At 44.1% G+C, this 25,739-nt stretch overlaps 2 protein-coding genes and 1 long non-coding RNA gene across 4 annotated transcripts in view; 2 read left to right on the top strand and 1 right to left on the bottom strand.

Moving 5' to 3' along the window:
• Positions 1-3,267: 3,267 nt before the first annotated feature.
• Positions 3,268-6,354, bottom strand: LOC116522610. The gene is made up of 3 exons (XR_004256985.1): positions 6,175-6,354; positions 4,836-4,919; positions 3,268-3,301 (listed from the first exon to the last, which is right to left on the bottom strand). It is a non-coding gene; the product is annotated as an uncharacterized LOC116522610 (long non-coding RNA).
• Positions 6,355-7,288: 934 nt separating this feature from the next.
• LOC116522545 (titin homolog) lies at positions 7,289-12,923 on the top strand. Its single transcript, XM_032237505.1, has 2 exons — positions 7,289-11,311; positions 12,899-12,923. Exon 1 carries the CDS (start codon positions 7,655-7,657, stop codon positions 10,655-10,657), a length of 3,003 nt encoding a protein of 1,000 aa, XP_032093396.1. The 5' UTR covers positions 7,289-7,654; the 3' UTR covers positions 10,658-11,311; positions 12,899-12,923.
• A 72-nt stretch (positions 12,924-12,995) lies between these two features.
• Positions 12,996-25,739, top strand: part of SRCAP (Snf2 related CREBBP activator protein) — a 31,995-nt gene continuing 19,251 nt past the window's right edge. Inside the window, exons 1-12 of one of the 2 annotated variants that reach the window (XM_032237504.1) lie at positions 12,996-13,143; positions 13,382-13,624; positions 14,110-14,295; positions 14,634-14,774; positions 15,513-15,729; positions 15,940-16,229; positions 16,728-16,818; positions 16,919-17,008; positions 17,364-17,519; positions 23,325-23,581; positions 23,662-23,839; positions 25,603-25,739. In XM_032237504.1, the coding sequence (XP_032093395.1) occupies positions 13,087-13,143; positions 13,382-13,624; positions 14,110-14,295; positions 14,634-14,774; positions 15,513-15,729; positions 15,940-16,229; positions 16,728-16,818; positions 16,919-17,008; positions 17,364-17,519; positions 23,325-23,581; positions 23,662-23,839; positions 25,603-25,739 (2,043 nt within the window). In that variant the 5' untranslated portion in view covers positions 12,996-13,086. The remainder of the gene's footprint in view (positions 13,144-13,381; positions 13,625-14,109; positions 14,296-14,633; positions 14,775-15,512; positions 15,730-15,939; positions 16,230-16,727; positions 16,819-16,918; positions 17,009-17,363; positions 17,520-23,324; positions 23,582-23,661; positions 23,840-25,602) is intronic. The other variant, XM_032237503.1, reaches the window with a different exon arrangement.

Raw genomic sequence — 25,739 nt, forward strand, 5'->3', positions numbered from 1 at the left:
ACTCCCCATCTGCACAGATTTGGCCCTTAATCTATAAACTTTGCTGACATCTTGAAGAATAAATGAAGTTCTGCATATGGTCCTGCATATAATTGCAATTAAAAATGGGGGGTTGCATTTTGTTTCCTCCGCTCTCATCTTTTTTGTAACTAACTAAACCATAGAATAAGCCCACGTTTCACTTAATAAAATCTTGGCTGCAAAGTAAGAGAGTTGCCTGCCATAACACATCACTAAATTCAATAAGGCAAATGCCTTAGATTGAAATACAATCATCCAGAATAAATATTTGCCTAGGCGACGCCCTAAGCGGGTTAGATAAAAATATTTAGATACTTTGCCAAAATTTGGGGTCTTTATTGGAATACAAGAAATACCTGTGGATATCTCTGAACCTTCCTTGAATATTATGGAGGGCAGAATTCCAGGGCTCCACCTCTGGTTTTCAATGAGCACAATGCTTTTATTAAATCGTTTGTCATTTTGTTAGAATTATGAATTGGAGCGCGCCAAACCCAGAATGCCTTTTGATCCAGTTCGCTTATCCATAGGGAACCTTGCTGGTAGTTAAAGAATTTTTCAATTCAGTTCACACTCAGTGAGCATACCCCTGTAATTTCATCGGTAATAATATTGACTCCCCCCCCCCCCCACTGCTGCCTTCCATATTTTTTAATCTTTTCAGTTTAGCTTCAGCTTCCTGAAGTTCTAAGGCTGTCCAACCCTCCTTAGTTTTTCTGTGGTGATCCGGGGTCAGTTAGATGCTGTGCCTGAGTTTTCAAACTTAGCACAAACATTCCTAATGTTGGAAGGCATTTATAAAGGCAAATCACTTTCCACACCTCTCCTACTGTTATATTGAATTGTAAGGCAAAGAAGCCAATGCTTATCTTGCGACCTCCTTTAGCCCCAAATACATTTGGTATGTATTTGCACCATTGATGTGCACCATATCCCTCCAAATTCTGTTGTCAATTTAATAGTATAGCCTCACCTGAGATCGGCATAGCAGCAATCCAGAAATCAGCCTCACTGGAATTAATTCAAAGCACCCTTTTGTACAATATCCCATGTATAAAGTAAAGGTAAAGATTCCCTCACACATACGTGCTAGTTATTGTTGGGGTAGTGCTCATCTCTCTTTCAAAGCTGAAGAGCCAGCGCTGTCCGAAGACATCTCCATGGTCATGTGGCCCGCATGATATAAATGCCAAAGGCGCAAGTAGAAAACTTGCATTTTTTGCATTTTTACGTGCTTTCGACTGCTAGGTTGGCAGAAGCTGGGACAAATAATGGGAGTTCACTCCGTTACCTGGTGCTAGGGATTTGAACTGCCTAACTGCTGACTTTTCTGATCGACAAGCTCAGCTGCTTAGCCACTGAGCCACCGTGTCCCCGTACCCCATGAATTAGATGGAATCTAATCTTAACGATTGCAGGAAAAAATAGAGGTACAAAGCACGGGGTGAGGTGGGATGGGGGAGTACTAATTTCCCCCTTCTATCTCTGCCAATTCAGAAATTAAAAGGTCTTAAATATTTAATGGTGGCAAAAGCTTCTACACATCTTTAAATCCTGAAATGTCAGAGACCACAGCATCCATTTTTCCAATTTTTCTAAATCTCAATTTTTAAGAACACACACACACACATACACACACAATGTATTTTCAAAAATAAAATGGAAAACAAATGCAAGCACTTCTATCGTGCAAAATTATTTGGATTAACACATTAAAATAAACTGCAACGTTTAATATTCTGAGCCGATTGTTCCAGTAGTAGACATAAAAAGTACCATACATTTTAACACGCAAATTAATTCTTATTTTCCTATAATCTTCATAATTCTTATGAATTTTTACCAAACATTTTGTCAATTTGTAATCAATGAAGTAGGTAAATTTGTGCAAGTTCAAATAAAAGCTATAATAAATTTATTGAAAAGCTTCAAGAAGATAGGATCAAAATCATGAAGTTATCAATATGATATTTTGTGTCTTTCTAAATCAAAACATCCAAAATATCAAGTATAGTCCTGTGCATTTCGATTTTAAAGTGCCATTGAGATCAGTGGATTTAACTCAAGTATATTTTTAAAAAAGCAGAAACAATACGAAGAACCTCTACACAAAATTCTCATTAAATAAAGCAAATATTCATTTAGTGTAGCTTCTTACAAGTCCAAAAAATTACCCCAAAAATAGTTGTACTTTTTGAGATTGGAATAAGAATACATTAAAATGTCCTTAAAAAAGCCATAGTCCTTTGAATTTAAATAATATTAAACACAGGATTAAGGATTTATTACATTTATTTATATCCCGTCTGAATTTTTACAAATGTCTCAAAGTAGCAAACATATTCAACACATTTTCGTCCTCCTTTCCCCACAAATCACTTGGACTAAGAGTGTGAGGTCACCCAGCCAGCTTTTATGGCTAAGTCAGGATTAGAACTCAAAGTCTTCCACTTTCTATCCTGGTGACTTAACCACTACATTTTTGTTGTCAAGAATATATTCAGAAAGTGAATCGAATAGATTTAGATTTAGTTTATTTGTATGCCGCCCTTCTCCGGGCGGCGAACAACTCGAATAGTAGGGCTTAATGGAGAAAAACATGCTTCAGCAAGAGAAAATGTTGCTTTATTTGATAGATGGCTATCTGTTTTCAAATAAATATGTACATGGATGAGGTAGTCCCATTTGGAGCCACGATTACATCCAGTGGTTTCAAACTGACTCATGTATCCAACAGACTGTTTAGATAATATTCAGAATCATGCTAAAATATTTTTCAAAGAAAATTAGATAACTTCAAAATTGAAGGAATTTGTTTTTGCATATGCTTTGATAGAAGTACCTAGCAAAGCAGTTAGGCTGTCCTTTCCTGTAGCATCTGTATATTTTCTGCCATAGCTTTTGCATTGTGCAGACTTTGGATTTAACTGCTACAGTTATTGTACATCTATAGAAAACATTTTCACAAAGCACAAGTTCACAATAAAAATTCAGGTAGTCCTTGACTTATGATCACAACTGCGACCAGAATTCTGTTCTTAAGTGAGTCACACCTGATTTTACAACAACACCCCCCCCCTTCCCAGTTTTAATTGAATCACTAAGTCAGCAGTATGCAGCAGCTATCCAAAAAAGCCAACACAGTTCTAGATGCATAAACAGAGGGATAGAATCAAGATCACGTGAAATGTTAATACCACTTTAGAATGCCTTGGTAAGGCCACACTTGAAATACTGCATTCAGTTCTGGTCGCCACAATGTAGAAAAGATGATGAGACTCTAGAAAGAGTGGAGAGAAGAGCAACAAAGATGATTAGGGGACTGGAGGCTAAAACATGAAGAACGGTTGCAGGAACTGGGTATGTCTATAGAAAGAAGGACTAGGGAAGACATGATAGCAATGTTCCGATATCTCAGGAGTTGCCACAAAGAAAAGGGAGTCAAACTATTTTCCAAGGCACCTGAAGGTAGAACAAGAAGCAATGGTTGGAAACTAATCAAGGAGAGAAGCAACTTAGAACTGAGGAGAAATTTCCTGATAGTTAGAACAATTGATCAGTGGAACAGAAGTTGCCTCCAGAAGTTGTAAATGCCCCAACACTGGAAGTCTTTAAGATGATGTTGGATAGCCATTTGTCTGGAACGGTATAGGGTTTCCTGCCTAGGTGGGGTTGGACTAGAAGACCTCCAAGGTCCCTTCCAACTCTGCTATTGTATTGTATTATATTGTACTGCCATCGTTAAGATAATCCGTCTTTGCACGTGGGAAGCTGAGTGGGAAGATCGCATGATCTGCCATTGCAGTTCAGTTCACTTTATTTGTATGCCGCCCTTTTCCCTGGGGGGACTCAGGGCGGCTCACAGTTCAAAAGGGGTGGGGGAAGGACAAACAATTTACAACATAAAAGCATTACATCATTTAAGAACTCAACAGTCATACACTTCGAGTAGGGGTTAAAATCTTTAACCCCAGGCCAGCCGGGATAGCCAGATTTTAAGAGCGGCGCGGAAGGTCTGGAGGGTGGTGAGGGTCCGGATCTCCATGGGGAGTTCATTCCAGAGGGTCGGAGCAGCCACTGAGAAGGCTCTCCTCCGAGTAGAGTGGGACACTGCAACTGTTGTAAATACATGCCCATTGCCAAGCACCTGACTTTTGATTATGTGACCCCAGGGAATGCTGCATAGCTATAAGTGTGAGGACTGGTGGTAAGTCACTTTTTTTCAGCGCCACTGTAACTTTGAACGGTTGCTAAATGAATGGTTGTAAGGTTGAGGACTACCAAACTGTCAGGACCCATAGATTCCTATAGGGAGGCTGTCATTCTGATGGGAGGGGGAGGCTTGGGGGGGGATTTCTGTATGGGGTTTCTGTTTCTTTCCTTGCTTTACTTTGCGGTAACTTTCAGGACCTTGGGAGGGGTAAAGGAATGTGCCTGAGCCAGCTGTCTTATCTCCTCTCTGGAGAAGAGCAGCAGCGTTGCCTTGGAGACCTGCGTTTATCACCTTCTCGGCTTGAGTTTCCCATAATATCTTCACACATTGGGATTGGTTTGGTGATGTTTTGGATTTTAGGAGGGCCTCTAACTGCAATAGTTTAGTCTAACATTTTGTGCAGGAAAATTCCATTGCCAACATAATCTTCCAATAAAAGTTTCAAGACTTTTGCTTTCTTGAGAAGATTGGAGAGGACCTTACACAAACTCAAACATTCTGTTGGAATAACATTGCATTAAATATTTTTTTCTCCTTGGAATGTACTTAGGGGAGCTGAATTAAGCAATTTAAATATCCTTTGGATAGAAAGATGGGTTACCAAAGAATGGAATCATATGCAGTCATCTTCAAGAAATCTATGAAGCAGTGGTAGACACGCCACTTTTCTAATTCAGATATAGGCCTGAAAAACAGAGCAAAAATATTCATTGTGAGTTAGACACATACAAAAAATTATCTACCCAAAGCTGAATGACTAAAACTATCATATCTCCCATGTATAACCTATTTTATAAAATAATATTCTAATAAATTGGAAATGTTTTCAAAATCAGCGAAATACAGTATAACAATGCATAGCATAACTTTTTTTTTATTATAACTATATAACACCATCGAAAGAAACAGCTTAACTGCACAATACTATTTTTTAACCTAGACATAAGCCCTTGATGAACCTTGTACCTTTGGTTGCAACTTAAAATATTAAAACGATGCTCTATCTATAATGTGAAAATAATATTTTATTGATAAAAAGTGCATCTGTTTTTGCCGAATACAGGTAGTTCTTGACTTACGACCACCACTGAACCAACTATTGCTTTTCTAAGATATTTGTTAGGTGAATTTTGTCCCCCCTTTACGACTGTTCTTGCCACAGTTGTTAAATGAATCGTTGCAGTAGATAAATTGGTAATCCAGTTATTAAGTGAATGTGGCTTCCCCGTGACTTTGCTCGGCAGAAGGTGGCAAAAAGGGACCCCATGACCTTGAGACACAGTAATAGTAACAAGTATGAATCAGTTGTCAAGCATCTGAATTTTTATCACATGATCATGAGGATACTACAAAGGTAACTGTGAAAAATGGTCATGTCACTTTTTTCAATGCTGTTGTAACTGAACAGTCACTAAATGAACTGTTACAAGTTAAGAACGACCCATATATAAAGTCCACACTGAGAATTTGTTGTCAGGATTATTTCAAGTTATTGGCAGTTTTATACTCCTTCATGCTGATAGCCAGCCCCACTTTTTATTGCTGATTTTTTGCTCCTAATCAAACATGTTCCTTGTTGATTGGAGGTTGAGGGTTGTAATATTTTGTACCCTGTTTTCACAACTAAATTAATATTCCTGTCAAAACAGAGGCGCTCTAAAACTTTTGCTACTTGGAAAGTATTTGCCAGCTGCCCGTCAAATATGTTTTAAAGTAAATCGGATTTTATTTCCCATTGACAATCGTGCAGTAAAGGACATGGGTGCGTGTTTACCTAACAACCTCATATGCAGAAGCATAGATATGGGGGAAATTTGAATGGTCGCGCAAGCCCGCTCAACAGAGGCGCCCTGGTTCCTGTTTTCATGCTTAGGGAGGGACGAACGGAAAGGAGCGACTACAACTCCCAGAATTCCTAGGGACTTCATTTCCCAACATACCCCTCGCTCACAATGGCCTTGCCCTTTCTACGCGGGATGAGCGACCCACGCCCTGTTTTTGGTGTATGGTCGTTGCAGAAAGCTTCGCCTTTCGCAAAGCGTTCCCCACGTTGTCTTCGTCGCCATCAATACGCTGTGTATGAATCAACTTCCGGCTGAATCCTTTCCCACCCCCGTACCGCTCCGTCTCCCCCTCGCGTAGCTCGAATTCTCGCGAGATTTCCATGCCGAGGCCGGCGGGCGGAGGGAGCAGTGGGAGGAGGGAGGGGGTTGGCCCTGGCGCTTGGTGGTGGCGGCCGCCATTTTGCCACGGCGGGTCGGGTCTGCCTCGGCGGGGCCTCGTTAGGGATTCACAGGCGAGTGGGAGGGGTGAGCGACGTGCCGAGCAATACCGGCGGGGCCACGCACAGGAAAAAGCCGATCGGGAGCTGCTTAGGAGCCACGGATGGCGGCAGATTCTATCCGACCGAGGCGGCGGCGCTGGGGCTGAGGTGGCGGCAGGAGGAGGCGGGGCAGGAGGCACCTCCCCTCCCTCCTCACTCCTCCCCCCTCCCACCCAGGTAAGATGGCGGACCGGCCGGGTCTCTACTCTTCTTGCTCACACCCACCTCTGTGGAGCAGTGCGAGATTCTGCGTCGAGTCGGGAGGGAAAAGTGAGGAAACTAATAAGAGCGTCCGCGCGCCCCACTTTCCCCGCCCCCCCCCGGCATTCCCTGCTGGTTATTTCCCCCCCTACCTCTAGAGGGCGCGCTAGCGGAAGGAGCGGGAAGCTAATTAGAGAGCGCACGCGCTTCTTCAGCCAACGGCCGCGGCTGATGCCGGCCTATTATTACTTAAGCCGTCGCCGTTCTCTCTTTCGCTCGCCCCTCCCCTGGCAGCTCGTCTTCTTTGCGCGCGCCGCGGATCGGGCCGGACGGCCGGCCAACCAACCAACGGCTGCAGCTTCCTCTGTGCGTAGTGGGAGGGGGGAGGGGCAGGTGGGGAATCTTGAGGGGACGGGGCTCGGGAGGGTCGGGGGCGCGTGGGGGGGGAGGGGTTTGGGGCGCCGGGAGGGAGGGAGGGGGCAAGTGGGCGGGGATAGGGGGGACAAAGGGTTAAAGGGAGGGAGGGGGAGGGAGCGAACGGCGGCGAACTTGGGCTGAAGAAAGAGAAAGAAAAGGGAAAGAAAGAAAGAAAAGTGTCTTCGGGCCACGTTCAGAAAACGCGATTAAAATCTTGGGTGTTCAGGGAATCCGGTCAGAGAGGAAAGTGGGTGCAAGTTTGGAGAGCTTTAGGGTCAGAGTGATTGCAAAGGTCTCGAGGCGTTTGGGATGTGTGAGTGTGTGGATGGGTTTAAAAGCACTGAAGTTTGAGGTAGCTTGTGGTAACTGAATAAAGCTTGCGGCTGGAGTGGAGAAACACTTATTTACTGCATGTCATCAATTCGAGTGGAAAGGCTTGCGAGAAGCTGGGTAACTAAAGCAGGAAGAGTCATACGAACATGGAGCCCGAGGAGGGACGTAAAGAAGATAATGCTGGAAATGAGAGGCTGAATGAAGAGTCCACGGAGGGGGCAGAACCATTACTTCTGAAGGCAGCTGAGTTAGAGGGGCAGGATGGGGAAATTTTGGGGGACGGTGAATTAAATCAAGGAAGAGAAGCAGTGTCAGGTGAGGATGGAAATTATACTGAGGGTATGGCAGAACCAGAGCTCAGGGAAGTAAAAATGGGAGAGAAATCAAGTCTCAGGGAGCTGAAAAGTAATGCAGAATCTAAGGAATTGGGAGGAGGAGAATCAGAAGAAAAGGAGCATGAAGAAATCGGGATTGTTGAAGAGAGTAGAACTCTAGAAATGGATGAAAAAGTTGATTTGGCAAAATCAGAGGATCAGAGGGAGAAAGAAGTTCATGCATATACTGAAGGAAAGGCTGATTATCCACACAACCTGGAGAAGGCTGAAGTATTCATTTTAGACCAGAAGGATTCAGAGGGAGGGACTGAAAAAGAGATTGTTGAAACCACAGAGATTCAGAAAGAGGATAATGATTTGTCAAGATTGGGTCAGGGAGGCAATTTAGAGATAACTGAAGAGGGAAAAGATGTAGCAGCAGATGCAACATCAGTAGATCAGAAACAGACTGAAGAATCAGTAGAATTAGGTGAGGAACAAAATAAGGTATACATCAAAGCTGAGGATGAGGAAATAGCTGGAGTAGAGCAGAGTTTAATTGCACGTGAAACAGAAACATCAGTAGAAACCCAGGAAAAACCTGAGCAGGCATTGGAAAATCTCAGGGAACCTGGAGAGATTACTGGAAAGAGAGATGCAACAATGGCTGATGAAGAAGCAACAACACTGCATCAAACAAAGGTTGACAAGTTAGTTGAGGGAAGTCTGGGAGAAAGTGGGAAACCAGTGGGAGAGCAACCATTAACAGTGGTTGAAGCTAAAGCGGAATATTTCCCAGTAGTTGTAGAGACAGAGGAGGTGAGAATTGGGAAACTGACTACAGAAGAAGTTGTGATTATACCAGTTGAAGATGAAACTAAGGATTTGATGGAGACAAGTGAAGAAGTAATGGGTGAGAAAGATTTAGCTGCCATGGAAGCTGTAGCAGTAGTTGAGGTTGAAAATTTGGTGGACATTAGTGAAACACAGATGGGAAAGGAGGATATGGCACTAATTGTAGAATCAAGGGAAAAGACTATGGAAGAGTTGATTGCAGAGAAAGATGTAGAAGTAACAGAAGCACCAGAGAGTATAAGTGGAATACGAGAAGAAATACCTACGCAAATTCAGGATAAGAGAAGTAAAGAAAAGACTGAATCAGAGATGATTGAAGAGAAAAAAGTTGAAGATTTAACACAACCAGAACAAAAGCCAAAAGAACAAGAAGAAAAAGGCGAACAATTGGATTCAGCTGGCATGATTGATAAAGTGGAAACTGGAGAATTAGAGATGGCATTAGCAATTAATCAGAATGAAATGATGGAAAGCGTGAAGCCATCTCAGGAAAAGGCAGAGATTGCTGTCATGGATACTGTGGGAGAAAAATTACCAGCCCAAGAAAAGATTTTAATCTGGAGTCCAGAATTGGAAAGACCAGGGGTAGACTCCAGGTTATATTCAGGGATATCCAGATCGTATAAGCAAGAGGATAAACTAAGCCGAGAACTTATTGCAGAATTGGTAAGAATTGGCCAGGGAAGAAGAGATTTGAGCTTAGGTCAAGTAGCATTATTAGAAGCAAGCATAAAGCTCACTGGAGAATTAGAAAAGTTGGGTAGTGAAGAACAAAGTCACAAAGTGAAAGGTAAAATAATTATAGGCTTGGCAGGGCTAAGACAAGGACCAATTAAAGTAACACCGCGTAGGACCATTCGGTCAGCAGGAGGCTATCGTAGAGTGTTGGCACAAGTAGCTCCAGGATTAATTGTAACCGGTTTAAGGAAACCTGACGGAAAGAGACTAACAAAACAAGATCATTTACAGTTGTACAAGAGGGCATTAGAACAAAGGGAGACACGATCAGCTGAACAGGGACGTTTTGGAGTAAGCAAGAGGTCAGATGATGCAATGGTCTTCATGGGTTACCGAATTGGGCGGGAAAGAATGTCTTGTTTGTCAGAGGCAGAGCAGAGAATGATGAAAATTAAGCTGCCTAAATTAGAGGAGATTGGGGGAAAGCCTGCAATAGAACAGGGAGAGGTACCAAAGCAGAAACAGGAAGTGAGAAAGGAAAAGATACAAGAGATTAATGGCAATGAAGACGAATGGCATCAACTAGAGGAACTGCCAACAGCATGGCTTGGTAGACCATTGACACGAGGTTATACGGCAGCACAACAAAGTTCTGGGTGGACTGCAGGCATAAGGCCAGGACATGTGCGTATTTCAAGGTCACTTCGGGCAGCAATAAAAAAAAGAATTAACTTGATGGTGATGGGTGAGAGTGCAACAAAATCAGCAGCACAAAGGCTTGAGCCATTAAATTTTGGAATGAGAAGAAGGATGTTAGAGCTTACAAGCAAGTCTGACAAAGTGCATTGGTTAAATGAGATATTGAAGCCAAAGCCACCAGGTTTTCAACTTGGTGTTGCAGATCAGAAGGTTCATGAAGAAGGAAGTCCTAACCTGATGACTGAAAGGCAAAGTCCTGGTTTGTTTACAAGGAAAAAAGAACTAAAAGATTGGAGGGATGGGGTGATGGGAATAGCAATCAGGAGATACAATGCAATGCGACTCGCTATGTGGGGTGAAGGCCCAATTGGTTTGCACGTAAAGGGGAGGAAGTTAACTGAGGATTCATATGGTCCTGCAAGTCGCTCCGATAAGGTGAGTTCCATTTTGGGGCAAGTTGAAAGGAGAGTGTTAACAATGGCACAGCAGGTAACAAATGAGAAAATACCAGGTTTGGAAGTGGGCGGAAAAAGTCTGGCTGAGCTACTGAAGCAGGATATGGAGTTAGCAAGGTCAAAGAAAGGTGAGAAAATTTCAAGGTAACTGATGAAAGAATTTATGCAATTTGTTTAGGGATGTTGGGTTGTTTAAGAATTAGTGGAAAAGCAGAGGGTGTATAGCACATAGTGCAGTTTAAGAGCAAAGCTTCAGGTTGAGAGAATTTATATATTTGTTAAAAAAATAGAGGAAGATGAAAGGCCAAGACAATGATGTAAGTAATAGTATTGTCAACGTCAGGAACAAAGGGAAGGAAATGAGGATAAAAATTGACCTTGAGAAAATTGGTGATTTTGATCATCTGGGATTTGTGGTTGTTGAGTGGAAGGTAGCTAAAATCTTTCAGAAAGGAAGAAAATTGTCTCTATAATATTTAGTAGCATCTCAAACAGGTTCTTGCCTTTTCTCATAGGCTTGGATTTGGTAGCTGGTGCTTACATTAAACGTCTCCATCGTAATCTGTAGTCAAGCTATTCCTGTGCTGTCTGCATTACAGTCATGGAGAAACAGGATAGCCTTTTGCTAGTGCTTCAAAGAGAATTTTAAAAAAATAGAGCAAAGCTCAAACAAAATGAATAAATGTTTGTAAAACATGCCATTCTCTGCCCTGGATTGACCTTTTCAGGAGTAGTCTTCCCCTGGAAAGCGAAACCCTGGAAGTACAGTCTGAAAAGCAAGTGGAATTCTCAGCTGAAACAGGTACAGCTGGATTTTTTAATACATACATACATTATATATATATGTGTGTGAATATGGAATTTGTATAAACTACTAATGAAATACTTGATTACCATATCTTCCTAAAAGTAACAGTTAGATGCAGTTTGTTTCTGAATCTCATACTAGGTAAGTCCTCAATTTACAACTGATCTGTTAGTGACCATTCAAAGTTATGACATCCCCCTTCCCTCCCCCCCAAAAATATGACCCAGATTCAAATTTCTGATGGCCACCCTCCCTCTTCCTATTGACACACAATTGCAATTTGGGTGCCTGGTAACGAATCCACATTTATAATGTTTGCAATGTCCCACAGTCATGTGATTGCTAGTTCTAACATTTTTGCTGGACACCAGTATGTACTTATAATTTCTGACAAAAAATGCCCTTTGCAGACAATGGGATTGCTTTATGACCACTGAATTTGTTTAACAAACCTCGCAAACAACGTTATGAAATCAAGTTGCTCATGTGGGTGCTTCACAACTATCATGACAGAAATTCAGAGCTCTATTACAGTTATAAATTGAGGGCTATCTGTATTAGATTTTGCTTGCTGTGATATGCAGGAGAGTATACTAGGAACTATTGCAGTCAAAAGGCAGGACATATTTGATGAATGTTAACTAACACACACATTGACATATTGTGAGCACTCTCAAGTTTGGAGCTGCATATTTCCTCATAATGGGGAAACACATTTTCTTGGGAAATTTCTATTGGAAAAAGATGGTGTGGTATCAAAATTCTCTTTGTGTTACATTACATTGGGGTTACATTTCAAATCATAACATAGGTAGTTTTCAACTGACCATTTAACAACTATTCAAAGTAATGGCAATAATGAAAAAAGTGATTTGACCAGTCCTCATACTTACAACCAGGTCATGTGATTGTCATTTACAACCATCTTCCCAGGAGGCTTCTAATAGGCAAAGTCAATGAGAAAAGCTGGATTTGCTTAACAGCTGCATGATTTGCTTAACAACTGTGGCCAAAAAAGTTGTAAAATCAGGTGCAGTTCACTTAATGAATGTATTGCTTAGCAACAGCAGTTCTGATTCCAGTTGTCAAAAGTCGAGGACTACATATATTCAGCTATTTTTTCCAAAGATACAGAGATGAGAAAGTAGTGAGCTATGAAACAAAACTATTATTACTATTTTCATAGTATGGAACAGCACAATAATAATAAGCATTGATTTTTAAACAATGTTCAGAGAGCTACACAGGCAGCCAAATTAAACAAATAACAGATTTATTAAAGATGCATCTATAAAAACTGAAAGAGAAGTAACAGTGTATTTAGGAGAAAAACTTTCTAAAATGTTAGAATAATCCCCAAACAATAAAGTTGGCCTTACAGAGAGAGTGCATTTCCTTTTCAATACCTTTTCCTCCACTTTTTTCCATTTACATTAAATGCTATTGGCAACAGTCAATTTGTTTTGTCTTGACTGGTTAATTGTACTTTTAAAAAAAGCTCTGGTATGTGCATCAGTTTTGAAAAATTTTCAGTTTGGCTGCAGTTTTTAAATGCTGGTTTCTGTTCATAAATTTATTCAGCTAATTCTGAGTCAGGCAGTCCCGAGCGCAGGCTGGGCTGCCAAGAAACCCAGGAGCTGGACGGCTCGTCCCAGTGGCTGGCTGACCAGAATGAGGCCGGTTCGCAGCATGCACTGGAACAGGACGCAGGCACTACAACCGCAACTGAAACTATTGGGACGAGAGGCAAAGACCAAGAGCGAATTAAAATGCAGACCAGTCCTCCACGACAACACCACATGCTGCACACACAGGTAGAGTTGGAGGTGAGAAGCACCCATGTGCAAATCCCTCTGGATTAGCAGACTATCTCTGGATTTTCAGTGATGGTTAAAATAATGTGGGATACATTGTAGGGAGCAGCTTTGTGGCAAACCAAAGGAAGTTCTCTGAGACTTCACTTAGACTTATTTCTGGAGTTAACTATATTTTAATGATTGAAGGCAGTGTGATAATCCTTGGTGTTGATTTCTCTTTCCTTCTATATTGCATTGCGCGCTTCAGACTACATCAGACAAAATGACAGGCAGCAATCCAGTGTCACCAGCCTCTTCAGGCTCACCTGCCTCAAGTGGGAGCATCTCACCATCACATCTCACCCACGATTCCTCTTTGGACAGTCACCTAAGTTTTGATGGTCCCAAGTTGCAGAACAGAGCCCTGGTATCATCAGGGATGTATATCTCTCCTGATCCTGCGAGCATGTGGGACAAGACACATGCAGAGATTGCTGAGCAGGCAAAACATGTAAGCTCTTGTGTAACGTTCCCGTTGTTCGTCCATGAGGCCAATGTGGAGAAAAGACAGGACACGATCTTTCTCGGGATGGAGCGACCCAGATTGGGGGTCTGAGAGCCCCTTTTATTGAGATAGGACAAAGGCAGGAGGAGCAATAGCATGTGGTTAAAAACAGCCTGTAAAAGTACAATTTCTAATCTACTGCTCAGTCTATATATGGTCAAATCCTGGACGTCAATGGTAGGGCACATCTCAGAATGTTATGTTATGCACTATCAGGATGTTATGGCGTTTTAGGAGTTTGTTTTCTCCTGTGTGCTTCAGCGTGTCTCTGCATGCCCCGTTATCCACTGGGCCAAGGGTGACCGCTACGCCTACACAAGGCCATTTTAATCATCTTTCTGTTGGACATAAGCACTTGCAATCTAAGATAGTAGAGCCCCTGAGCCTTTCAGGAAGTATGTGAACAAACTGACTTGGAGCCTCTTTTTTAGGAAGCAGAAATTGAGAATCGCATTGCAGAAATGAAGAAGGAAGGATTCTGGTCTTTGAAAAGGCTTTCAAAGGTGCCTGAGCCGATTCGGCCCAAAGTGCACTGGGATTATCTGTGTGAGGAAATGCAGTGGCTCTCTGCTGACTTCGCTCAAGAACGTCGTTGGAAGAGGGGTGTTGCCAGGAAGGTGGGTTCTGGCATCTTTAAACTGTCCCTTCTCCAGACTTTTTCAGCTGGTTTGCATCTATCCGTCCATTCCTATCTTTATACTTTTTAGAAGCAATGAAATGCTGCTTAACTATTTCATGGCTGCTGTGGGATTTCTGGAATTCTGTATAATCTAGCAGCTAAGTGATGTCATTGGTGCTATTTCAACTGGCTAAGGCACAGTATGATTATCCTCAATAAAACCTCCAGCAAATTAATATCTCCTAAAATATAGCCCAGGATAAAGTAGAAAATATGGCCACATATGGTGGATTTTGGTCATTTGCATCTGCCGTCTTTCTCCTTTGTATCATACAGGTTGTGCGCATGGTGATCAGGCACCACGAGGAACAGAAGCAGAAAGAAGAACGAGCCAAACGTGAGGAGCAAGCCAAGTTGCGCCGCATTGCTTCTTCCATTGCCAAAGAGGTCAAGCAGTTCTGGAGCAACGTTGAGAAGGTGTGTGAAATCCTTGTCCAGAGTCAGGAAAAGTATGTGTATTTCTTGATAGCCTAAATACATAGGCAAGTACATACCAGACCATTTCCCATGTCATATTGAATTTATTCTTATTTTATGTGTCTAATCAAAAGTGTTAAATGTTAAATGCATGCATGAAATATCTGGTCCTTTAAGTGTTACTTTTGCCTATATAGCTATATGTCACCATCCCTTCAAAAACTTGATGCAGTGCATGTAGGGATTTCTCCTCATTTTTATCCCCTGACCAACTCCATATGAGACAGGATGAATTGAAGGACAAGTTCCCATTGTCCAATAGGTTTATAGTTTCAGATAGCGTTCAAGACCATACTGGTGTAGGCTTTTAAAATTTTCACTGGAGCTATTGTCCTAAGGTAATTGGATTCATTTTTATTTTTAAAAATCTGATTAACAGAATAACAGCGTTGGAAGGGACCTTGGCGGCCTTCTAGTCTACCTTCCTGCTCAAACAGGACCTTATAACATTCCGGACAAAGGCCTATCTCTTATTAGCAAAATGCTTTTGAACTATGAGACAAAGTCAAAATTCTCTTTGTTTTTTCATGGTTGCAGAGGAAAGGATGGCTGCAATTATGCCCAATAATATTCTGCTGAAGATGCAGTTTGGTATTTCTTAACTCAAGCCACTCAAAATTGTTTCAAACTCTGAGATGGGAAGCATATAAACTTAATAAATAAACAAATTTTCTTTAGGTTGTGCAATTCAAGCAGCAGTCACGTCTTGAGGAAAAACGGAAAAAAGCACTGGATCTGCAGCTGGATTTTATAGTGGGCCAGACAGAAAAATATTCCGACTTGCTAACCCAAAGCCTGAATGAGACTCTTCCAGTTCCCAGCAAGACCAGTGGCTCCCATGCTGGCTCTACTGCTTCTAGTCCAACTCCCCCTGCTCAGCTTATGGAAGATGAAGGTCAGTCTCTGTTCTTTGAGTTTGGTGACCCACTTAGTATGGCTTCTATCTCAAACCACACCTTCCCACTGAAAGACATTTGCTTTGTTAGAAAGTGTATTCGCTTCCTAGGGATGGGGTATGGGATTTCAGTGTCCATTCCCAATCCCCACATCTAAAGTTGGTTTTGTGATTTGAAAGATGTTGCAGCTGATCCTTTTTCTCTGGCAGATGGGGATTTCCAACCCCATGAAGAGTCAGATGACGAGGAGACAATTGAAGTTGAGGAACAACAGGAAGGGAATGATTCAGAAACACAGCTGCGGGAGATTGAGCTGCTAAAGCAGGAAAGTGAACTGCCCTTAGAGGAGCTACTCCAGACATTGCCACCCCAAATCTTAGAAAATTCCTTCAGTGAATCTCCTTGTGCTTCCAGCTCTGACAATGATGATGAAGAAGAAGAGGGTGAGAGTGAAGAGGAAGCTGAGCATGAGGAAAGTCAGACCTCTGAGACACTAAAGGTATCCTTCAAGTCAAATCTTGAGCAGAGAAGATAGGGCACTTTGTATTTATAGGCTGGGATTAAAAGAATCCAACCTCTCCGTTTTTAAAGTCATACTGCACTGGGGTGGCACAGTGGTTAGCATGCAGTATTGCCAGCTAATTCTGCTGACTGCCAGCAGTTTGATTCTCACCAGCTCCAGGTTGACTCAGCCTTCCATCCTTCCAAGGTTGATAAAATAAGGACTCAAATTGTTGAGGGCAATATGCTGACTCTGTAAACCCTTTAGAGAGGGTTGTAAAGCAGTAAATAATTCTAAGTGGTATTGCTATTTAACTGGTCTCCACAATTGATATTTGCCAATAAGCATCAATTACATATGTGATTTAAAATAAAAGTTTTTTTAAAAAGATCTCTTTTAAATTTCAATATTCTGTCCTACTGTTATATGCTATGTGCAATGGAGAGTTTCCTGTTGCTGTCTGTCTCTTGAAGTCTTTCCCCCTCTTCTACTCAGCAGGAAAAACCCAAACCTGTCACTCAGAGGAATAAGAAACCTTGGAAACCTGATGAAGAAGATGAGGAGTTTACGGCCAATGAAGAAGAAGGTAAGCATGTTTTGTGGGTCATTGATTGACTGAATGTAATGAGAATTGGGATGAGGTTAGGATTGTAATCCAGTAACATAGGTAATCCTTTCTCTCTCAGCTGAAGATGAAGAAGAAACAATAGATGCTGAAGAAAAGCTGGAAGGAAATGTGGATCACAGCAAAGAATTGGATGATCTGGCTAAGGAAGGTTCGAACAGAGATTGTAGCCTGGGATAGCAAATGAGGATTATGAGGGATTCCATGATCCTTCAGAACAATAATTACTGAATTGTGTTTCTGAATGTTTGCTGGATCCATGAACCATAATCCCTAGAATTTGTTGAAGGAACAAGGGCCAGATTAAGCACCAATACAGTACTGTATGTCTTGAGGTTAGAATTTGGTAGGGTTAAAACATAGCCTCTAGTTGCGGTTGATAAGTCATTTCGAAACTTTTCCACTTCATAAAGGGAAGATAACTTCAACATAAGCAGATGAGGTCAGAGAGATCAAACTCGTTTAGGTTCTATTGGCCCTAAGACAAGTTCTTTTGGACTTCATAGGTGAACTGCCCATGGAGGAGTTGCTTCAGAAATATGCTGGTGCTTATGCTTCAGACTTTGAAGTGGAAGCATCAGACACTTCATCGGAGGCACTGGAGCCTACTACTTCAGAGTATGAGGAAGAATCAGAGGAGGAGAACAGCACTAGTCACTCAGGTATGGAAGGAAGAGGAGCGACCTCTGAAAATACACAACTATAGTTATTCCTGTATTTCTCCTGTGCGCTGCTTGGGGAATCTAAGCATGAGTTAACTTTGTCCATTAGCCTAGAGACTGAGTTACATAATTGTTGACCACGCCTCCTCTGACTGGATAGTCCAGTTTTTTAATTCAGTCCAGCCTAAAGAGACGTAAAACAATTTGCTCTAGGACTATTAGACAAATTAATTCATTCTTCTGGATTCCTCGTTGCCTTATTTGACTGTTTTGAGAAGGAAGCAAGTGCGATTCTGTGCCCGGCTGAATCTGACAGGCGACAGTTCGCTGTCAACCTTGAGACCATTTGGCACGTCTAGCAATTTCCCTAAGGCTCTAGTGGCCGGAGGGGGGAAATTATCGCCGCGAAAGCTTTGTTTGAATGCAATTTGCCTTACCTTCATGTCGCGGTTGAGAGCATGTTCGCCACTCTACGTTCGCTGATTACCGCGGTTGGGAGTCGGTTCGCCACTCCTGCACCGGTTGGAGAGGGCACGACCCGTTAGTGCTAGCATGGTCTGTCTCACAGAGGTTTTTCATCGCATTGCCGCCACGATTCCTAGATCGCTGGAGGACTCTGGTGGGTCAGCGGCCGTTGGAGCCTTTGGTTTGAATTTCCGCCGGTTGTACTGGCGGTCGCCATTTTTGAAGCCGTTTGGTTGCGCGCTGACGAGCGGCTGGAAGGAGTGTGTCTGGCAGTTCGTGCCTGAATTGCGGCGGTACGCCAATGATTTTACTCTTTGCTCGAGGAGGTCGGTGCGCCGCTGCTCCTTTTGGCACACGCAGTAGTTCTTTTCAACAGACAGAGGCAGCTTCACTGTTTATAGCTGCGCAATTGCTCTGTATTTAGCTGTGAGATTGAGCCTTTCAATTCTCTCCGTTTGTACCTATGGCGGTTCAGTCCATCTCCGGAGGCAGTGCTGGGGCTTATAATGTTTCCCCGCTTCCCTCCAACGCCACAGAGGCCAGCGCTAGGGCAGGCAGGGCCACCACTAGGGCCTCTAGTCAGAGTCCTCACATCTTGTCTGCGGCACCGGATAGGGCCGCCAAACGCAAAGTTCAGGCCTTCATCCAAGGCCACTGTGGCCACAAGTAGGTCACCTCCCATGCAAGTCACCCAAGGGCCTTCCCCCATTTCTTCCCTGCACCTGACAGGCACCCATGGTTGGTCTCCTGATCTCCCTTTCCCCCAGGGAATGGCATCTGAGGAGGGGGAATTGATGACCCAATCACCCCCAGCCTTTCTGAAATCAGTCCACCCTCGGCCCAAGCGCCTCGCGCACAAGGCCCTTGGGTACTTTTGCACCCATGGCTGCAGGCCTCAGAACTGAGGAAGGCCATGAGTTCGGCCTTCCCCCTGAGTGTCATCAAATGATTTCAGCTGCCATCTCACAGGGTGTAGATGCAGAATTGCATCGCAGGGCCCAATTGTCCAGACCGACAACCTTGCCTAGGGATCTGTCCACCCGCCAGGTGGACCTTCCATCACCCCTGCCCTTGGTCTACAGCAAGGATTCGGTGTTAGGCGAGGAGGGAGAAGTGGCAGACATAGAATTTTGGGATGACGAGGGCCTAGCACAGGACAAACCTACCTCTTCTGGTTTGTTTCATCCAGCGTTATTTAAGTCCCTCTTGTACAAGGCAAAGGCCACTACCAACATGGGGGGCGCCACCACTCAGTCTAGTACAGCAGTGGGGCTTGATTCTACGGAACGTCTGTTTGCGGAACAGATGCAGGAACAGGATGTCATCCCCTTTCCGAAATTGTTTCTTGACGTTGTCCAAAAACAATGGACGCAACCAACTGCTGTTCCCCCACCCAGTAACGGGGACAGAAAACTTTATACTTCCATGCCAGAACTGGATAGCATCCTTCAGTTCCCTCCGGTAGATCCACCAGTAGCGGCCTTGACTTCCCCAGCTTTAATTCCGTCCGAAATTTCGGAAGGTCTTAAAGCAGAGGACTGCAAGGCCGAATTGGTCTTCCGCAAGACCCACCAGGCAGCTGCCTGGGCTTTATGGGCTGCTAAGGTGGCCTCGTTTTTCAATAGGACTTCACTTGTCTGGCTTAGGCAGCTAAAGTGCAGGTTTGCCCCTGATGACATGCGCCTCCACCAGGATGTCAACAAACTGGTAGCGGCGTTGGAGTTCTCTTCTGATGCTGCTCACAACATGGTCAAGTTCGCGTCTCGAGCTGTAGCATCCAATGTGGTGTCCCGCCTCCTCCTTTGGCTCTGCCATTAGCAGGTGGACCTTTGTTCCAAATGGTGCTTGGCATCGACTTCTTTCAAGGGTGGGCCTCTGGTGCTGCGTTGGACCCTATCTTAATCGAGATAAGGGACAAGCACAAGGTGCTCCTGTCAACCAGCAGACGCGCGGACAGGAGACAGCAACGTGGCAATAGAAGGCAGCCTTTTCGTGCTGGGGATTCTGGTTACAACGCAACCCTTATATTCCCCAGTATAATAGACCCTACACCCAGACACAAGACTGGACCCTGGACAGCTCCGGTACCAGGGATAGAGGCTGCCAGCAGATCCAAAATCAGTCTCGGGGCCGGTAGCCATTTCGTGGAGGCAACAACCGGTCCTTTCGTAGATACCGGTGACTCACATTGGTGGGACCTATTGGCGGGCGGTTAACAGCCTTCGCTCACCAATGGCAGAAACCACCTCAGATGCCTGGCTCTCCAAACACGGACCTTCACGAAGCTGCTGGCAGTCATAGCCGCTTCTCTTCGTTCAATACCCATAAGAGTCAATTGCTACCTGGACAACATCTTGGTCCTATCATCATCCCAGAACTAGGCAGTTCAAGACCTGCAGTGCACAATGGACACCTTGTAGCGGCACGGCTTCATCTTGAACTTTCCAAAGAGTCACCTGCAGCCAACTACGTCTCTCTTGCACTTCGGGACAGTCATCAACTCGGAGAGTTGCGAGGTGTCCTGTCTCAGGAGAGGCGACAAAGCCTACACATCCTGGTGAGTCACATGATGTCGCAGAGATCCTTGCCGCTGGCAATTCTTTCCCAGCTGCTTGGGAAAATGATATTGTGTATAGACATTGTTCCCTGGGCGCGATTCCATGCTCACCCGCTCCAATGGTTTTTGCTCCCCTTCCAGAGGGCCTATACCAGTCACTCACAAATCAGAGTCCAGTTACCAGCCAAGGTGTTACGGTCTCTTAGGTGGTGGACATCCTCCAAGCTACTCAGGGCATGCCTCTTCAAGGAGCCAGACCACATCGGGGTAACGACAAATGCGAGCTTTTTTGGATGGGGAGCCCACGCCTCGGACCAAGTCACGCAAGGTCGCTGGACGGACCAGGAATTAAGGAACAGCATCAACTGGCTAGAGCTGTGGGCCATTCACCTAGCCCTCCACGAATTCCGGAACTTGGTGACGAACAACCACGTACTAATTCTCACCGACAACGTGGCCTCCAAGGCTCTTGTCAACCGCCAGGGATGCACGCAGTCCAAGTCCCTGATGATGGAAGTGGAGAGACTCCACCACTGAGCAGAGAACCGGTTGCTGTCAATCCGAGCAGAGCACATATCGGGTGCAACCAACACGCAGGCGGATTGGCTGAGCAGAACTACTATAGACCAGGCGGAGTGGTGCCTCCATCCTACTCTATTCCAGGAACTCTTGCAGGTTTGGCCGGCCTGACATGGACCTCTTTGTGCAGCCTCACAACTACCAGCTGCCGTGGTTTTACACCAGGTACCTGACACCGGGGCGGAAGGCATCGACGCGCTCCGCAATCCTTGGCCGGAGGGCCTTCTTTACACCTTTACATTTCTATCCATCATCCCGCTTGTCGTTCAGAAAATCCTAGCAAAACAGGCAACCTCGTTCATCTCTCCGTCTCACGACCTTGGAGAATCCCGGACGATCAGATCCACCTCTCCCAGGGGGTTCTCATTCACCCAAACCCTTAACTGCTGCTGTTAGCTGCGTGGCACGTGAGCGGACTATCTTGACTCAACAACATTTTTCAGATAAGGTCATCGACACGATTGAGGCGGCATGATGCCCATCCACGACTTGTATCTACGAGGCCACCTGGCAGACCTGCAGATGGTGTCAGACAGCTGGCGTTGACCCAATCAAGATGTCTGTGCCACAAGTATTGGAATTTTTGCAGATGGGCTTAGATAAGGGTCTTGACACCCAGCACTCTCCACCCCCAAGTCGCAACCTTATCAACGGTGATTGGTGCCGGGCAGGGCTGTTCTTTGACACAGCACCTAAGGGTCCGCTCATTCCTGAAGGGCGCAACGAACCTCAGGCCACCGGTAGTGCATTGCTACCCTACCTGGGACTTGTCCCTGGTACTCAGAGCCCTCACAGCTGTGCCATTTGAGCCCATTCACACGATCAGTCTCATGTTGCTGACCCTCAAAACTGTTTTCTTGGTGGCCATACATCGGCCACGAGGGTGTCGGAATTGGCAGCACTGTCGATCTGTGCGGACCTCTATCTTTCATCCTTGCAGTTGGACCCGGCGTTCCTTCCAAAGATTAACACTTGGTTTCACAGGCCACAGGAGCTCATTCTCCCAGACTTCTGCCCGCGCCCATCACATCCACAGGAACGTCTGTGGCATCACCTTGACATTCGCAGGGCGCTTCGCCGGAATGTAAAACGCACTGTAGCATTCAGAAGATCGGAGGCACTGTTTGTGTCCTTTCAGCCATCATCCATGGGACAGAAGATGCTGGTTGAAAGGGTGCATCACCTTTGCCTATGACAATCAATCCCAGCCGGTTCCCAGATGCATCATTCCCCATTCCACCAGAAGTGCGGCTACCACAGCAGCCTGGGCAACGCAGGCATTAGTGGAGGACATTTGCAGGGCAGCAACCTGGTCATCACCGTCACCCTTTATCAGACACTACAAAGTGGACATGTATGCCTCGGCTGAGGCCTCCTTCGGACGGCGAGTCTTGCAGAGGGTGCTCTCGCCACCTGGGCCCCTGACCAGCCTAGCTCCCGCCCTTGACTCTCATTGCTTTGGCATGTCCCATGCTTGGATTCTCCAAGCAGCACATAGGAGAAAGACCGTTGTCTTACCTGAACGGTCCTTCTATGTTCGTTGCGCGGGGAATCCAAACCTGCCCTCAGCTTCGGCTGGTCCGGGCATTGACATCAGACTTCATTTCACTGCTATTGCTACTGGTCTCTTGACTATTGACATTGGATCTACTTACTTACCTCATTGGCTCATGGTCAACAATTACATAACTCAGTCTCTAGGCTAATGGATAAAGTTAACCCATGCTTGGATTCCCCTCGCAGCGCACATAGAAGCATTCAGGTAAGTCAACGATCATTTCGGGGTTGAGCAATTGAAAATGCGGATTGCACCTTAGTACAATCGATGCTGGTTACAATTGTTGAGAGTTGAAGTTTTACATTTTGGAGGGGAAAAGATTTTGCAATCCTGATGTAAATGAATGTTTTTGCATGATATCAAAGCTGAATGGATTTTTGAACTGTTTGGACATTTTTAATTCTCCAAATTGATACTTTGCAAAACTGCTGGTCTAAAAACAATACGTTGGATTTGTCTTAATGAAAACCAGAGACTGTGATGAGTGATTTCTTACGTAGAAAAACAATATATAGTTCTAAGCCATTGTAAATCATCGATTGAAAGGAGACAACTACTTTCCCTGGCGTCTGAAGCACATTTGGTCCAATAGTTAATGGGATTATGTAGTACGGCTTTGTCCTGATGTTGCTGATTTTGCCTCCAGATTCCACAGAAGAGGATGAAGAAAGTGAGCAAGAGGAAAGTGAAGTAGAGGATGCCCTTGAAGAGGAAAGGAGGGAAGCTTCAGTAACCCAGGAGGAAGATTTTGGTGTTGAGTACCTGTTGAAGCAGGATGATGATAATGGTCACGAGGTAGACAATGATTCAACTCCAGCCCCAGGGCCAAAAAAAGAGATCACAGACATTGCAGCAGCAGCCGAGAGCCTGCAGCCAAAAGGCTATACCTTGGCAACCACACAGGTGAGTCATTTCTGGGGCCAGCCAATTAGGGAGGGAGCAAAATAAAACAGACAAATTAATATTACCATTCTCCCTTGCAGGTTAAGACACCAATCCCCTATTTGTTGCGTGGAACGCTGCGAGAATACCAGCATATTGGTCTCGATTGGCTGGTTACTATGTATGAAAAGAAGCTCAACGGTATCCTGGCTGATGAGATGGGTCTTGGTAAAACCATCCAGACAATTTCCTTGCTGGCGCATCTGGCCTGTGAAAAAGGTGAGCAAATAGTTCAGAGAGAGCTGGGCAGGAATGAGATCAGGGAGTGGAGATGGATTTCACATAAGAAAAAAGTCACAACTGTTAATTATGCTAAGTCATATGGGATACTAATGTCCACTGGCATCCTTGGTAGAGTAGCTAAGCTAGTTGCTCTCTACCTGCAATTGATCCTTTCCAGTGGCTCATAATGTATTAAATAACACCGTTACAGGGATAGATCTGTAGAATCTAGAGAGACAATCCCTGTAGATCAAAGCATCCCAGTATCACGGTGAAATATAAGCAAACCACTGCAAAGCAGTCAAGGAAATCAGACTACAGCTCCCTCAGCTACTACAACAAAGTGCTATGGTTGATGGTACCCAAAACTGCCAAGAGATACAGGATACTAATAGTACAACAGTTGCCCATAGTGCCCCCCCCCTTCTATTTTAGTACACATCCATACATCAGGGTGATCAGGGAAAGTGGTTCTCCATGCCAAATCCAGCTAAATCCAAATTGAAAAGGTCAAGACATTTAATTTAATCCAATAACTCTTGGAGCAACCAGGCACATGTAATCAGGAGGCCTGCAGGTCTCATTAGGGAGATCTTGAGATGGCCCTCTTGCTGATCTCTTGAATGTGGTATTCTTTTTAAAAAGTGTTTACTATGACTTGTTTTGATATATTTATGGTATACAGATAGTCCTCAACTTTACAACAGTTCGTTTAGTGATTGTTCAAAGTTATAACGAAACTGAAAAAGTGACTTACGACTGTTTCTCACATGACTGCTACAGCATCCCCATGTTCACATGATCAACATTCAGAAACTTGGCAACTGACTCTTATTTATGATGGTTGCAGTGTCCCAGGATCATTTAATAACCTTTTGTGACCTTCTGACAACAAAAGTCAATTGGGAAGCCAGATTCATTTAATAACTATTACTAAATTTACAATTGTGATGAATCTGACTTCACAACTGTGGCAAAACTCAATTGTCTCACTGAGCAACAGAAAGTTTGAGCTCAATAAGTCAAGGACTGTGTTCTTATATGTGTGGGTGTGGGTGTTTTGCTATATGTCACCTAGGGTCATTTCTTGTGAGATGGATGGCCATATAACTAATAAATAAATAAACTGTTGAATTGATCCAACCCAAATGTGTTGTCTTAGGTAGGCCTTCCTCACTGGCTCTTTTTTAGTGAATGGAGAATTTCTTCTATGAAAAAGGATTAATGTCTCCAGTGATAACTTAGCATGACAGAGTCTTTAATTGTCCTTAAAAATCAGGGTGGGGAATGAGCCTGGGTTGAAATAGTTCCCCAAATCTTATTGACTTTTTTAGGAAACAATACCTGGGATTAATTCAAAAGAACGTTGCTACGTGGTGTTATTATCATCCCAAGTATGCTTTGAATTGACTCAAAGCCCAGCATGAGTCAGTGACCTTAAAATGCCACAAAATTGCTCGTAAGGTTCTGAAATGGAAGCTGGAACTGATAAGGGCCCACTGCAAGATTATTCATCCAGCAGCCTGAAAGAGCCCACTTGGACAACGCTTGATAAATAAATACAGCTGGGAAGAAGATTTGATCCCCCCCCCCCCAAAAAAAAAAAAAAAAAAATGATCTGCTTGTGATGGTATTGCCATCTTTGTGGTAGAACTGAGTGTATCCAGGGGACATATATGGCTGGGGAATAAGGTGAAGAAATGACCTTTGTCTTTAAAGACATAAACATTTCTGGGTATAATGTTTGTTTGCTCCTGCAGGCAGTTGGGGTCCTCATTTGATCATTGTTCCTACCAGTGTGATGCTCAACTGGGAGATGGAAATCAAGCGCTGGTGTCCCAGTTTCAAGATTTTAACATATTATGGGGCACAGAAGGAGCGTAAGCTGAAGCGACAG

This window comes from Thamnophis elegans, chromosome Z, assembly GCF_009769535.1.
Source record: "Thamnophis elegans isolate rThaEle1 chromosome Z, rThaEle1.pri, whole genome shotgun sequence".
Classification (NCBI taxonomy): domain Eukaryota; kingdom Metazoa; phylum Chordata; class Lepidosauria; order Squamata; family Colubridae; genus Thamnophis; species Thamnophis elegans.

Excerpts from the sequence above, each read along its gene's own strand:
- LOC116522545 (XM_032237505.1), top strand. The coding sequence starts at position 7,655 with ATGGAGCCCGAGGAGGGACGTAAAGAAGATAATGCTGGAAATGAGAGG.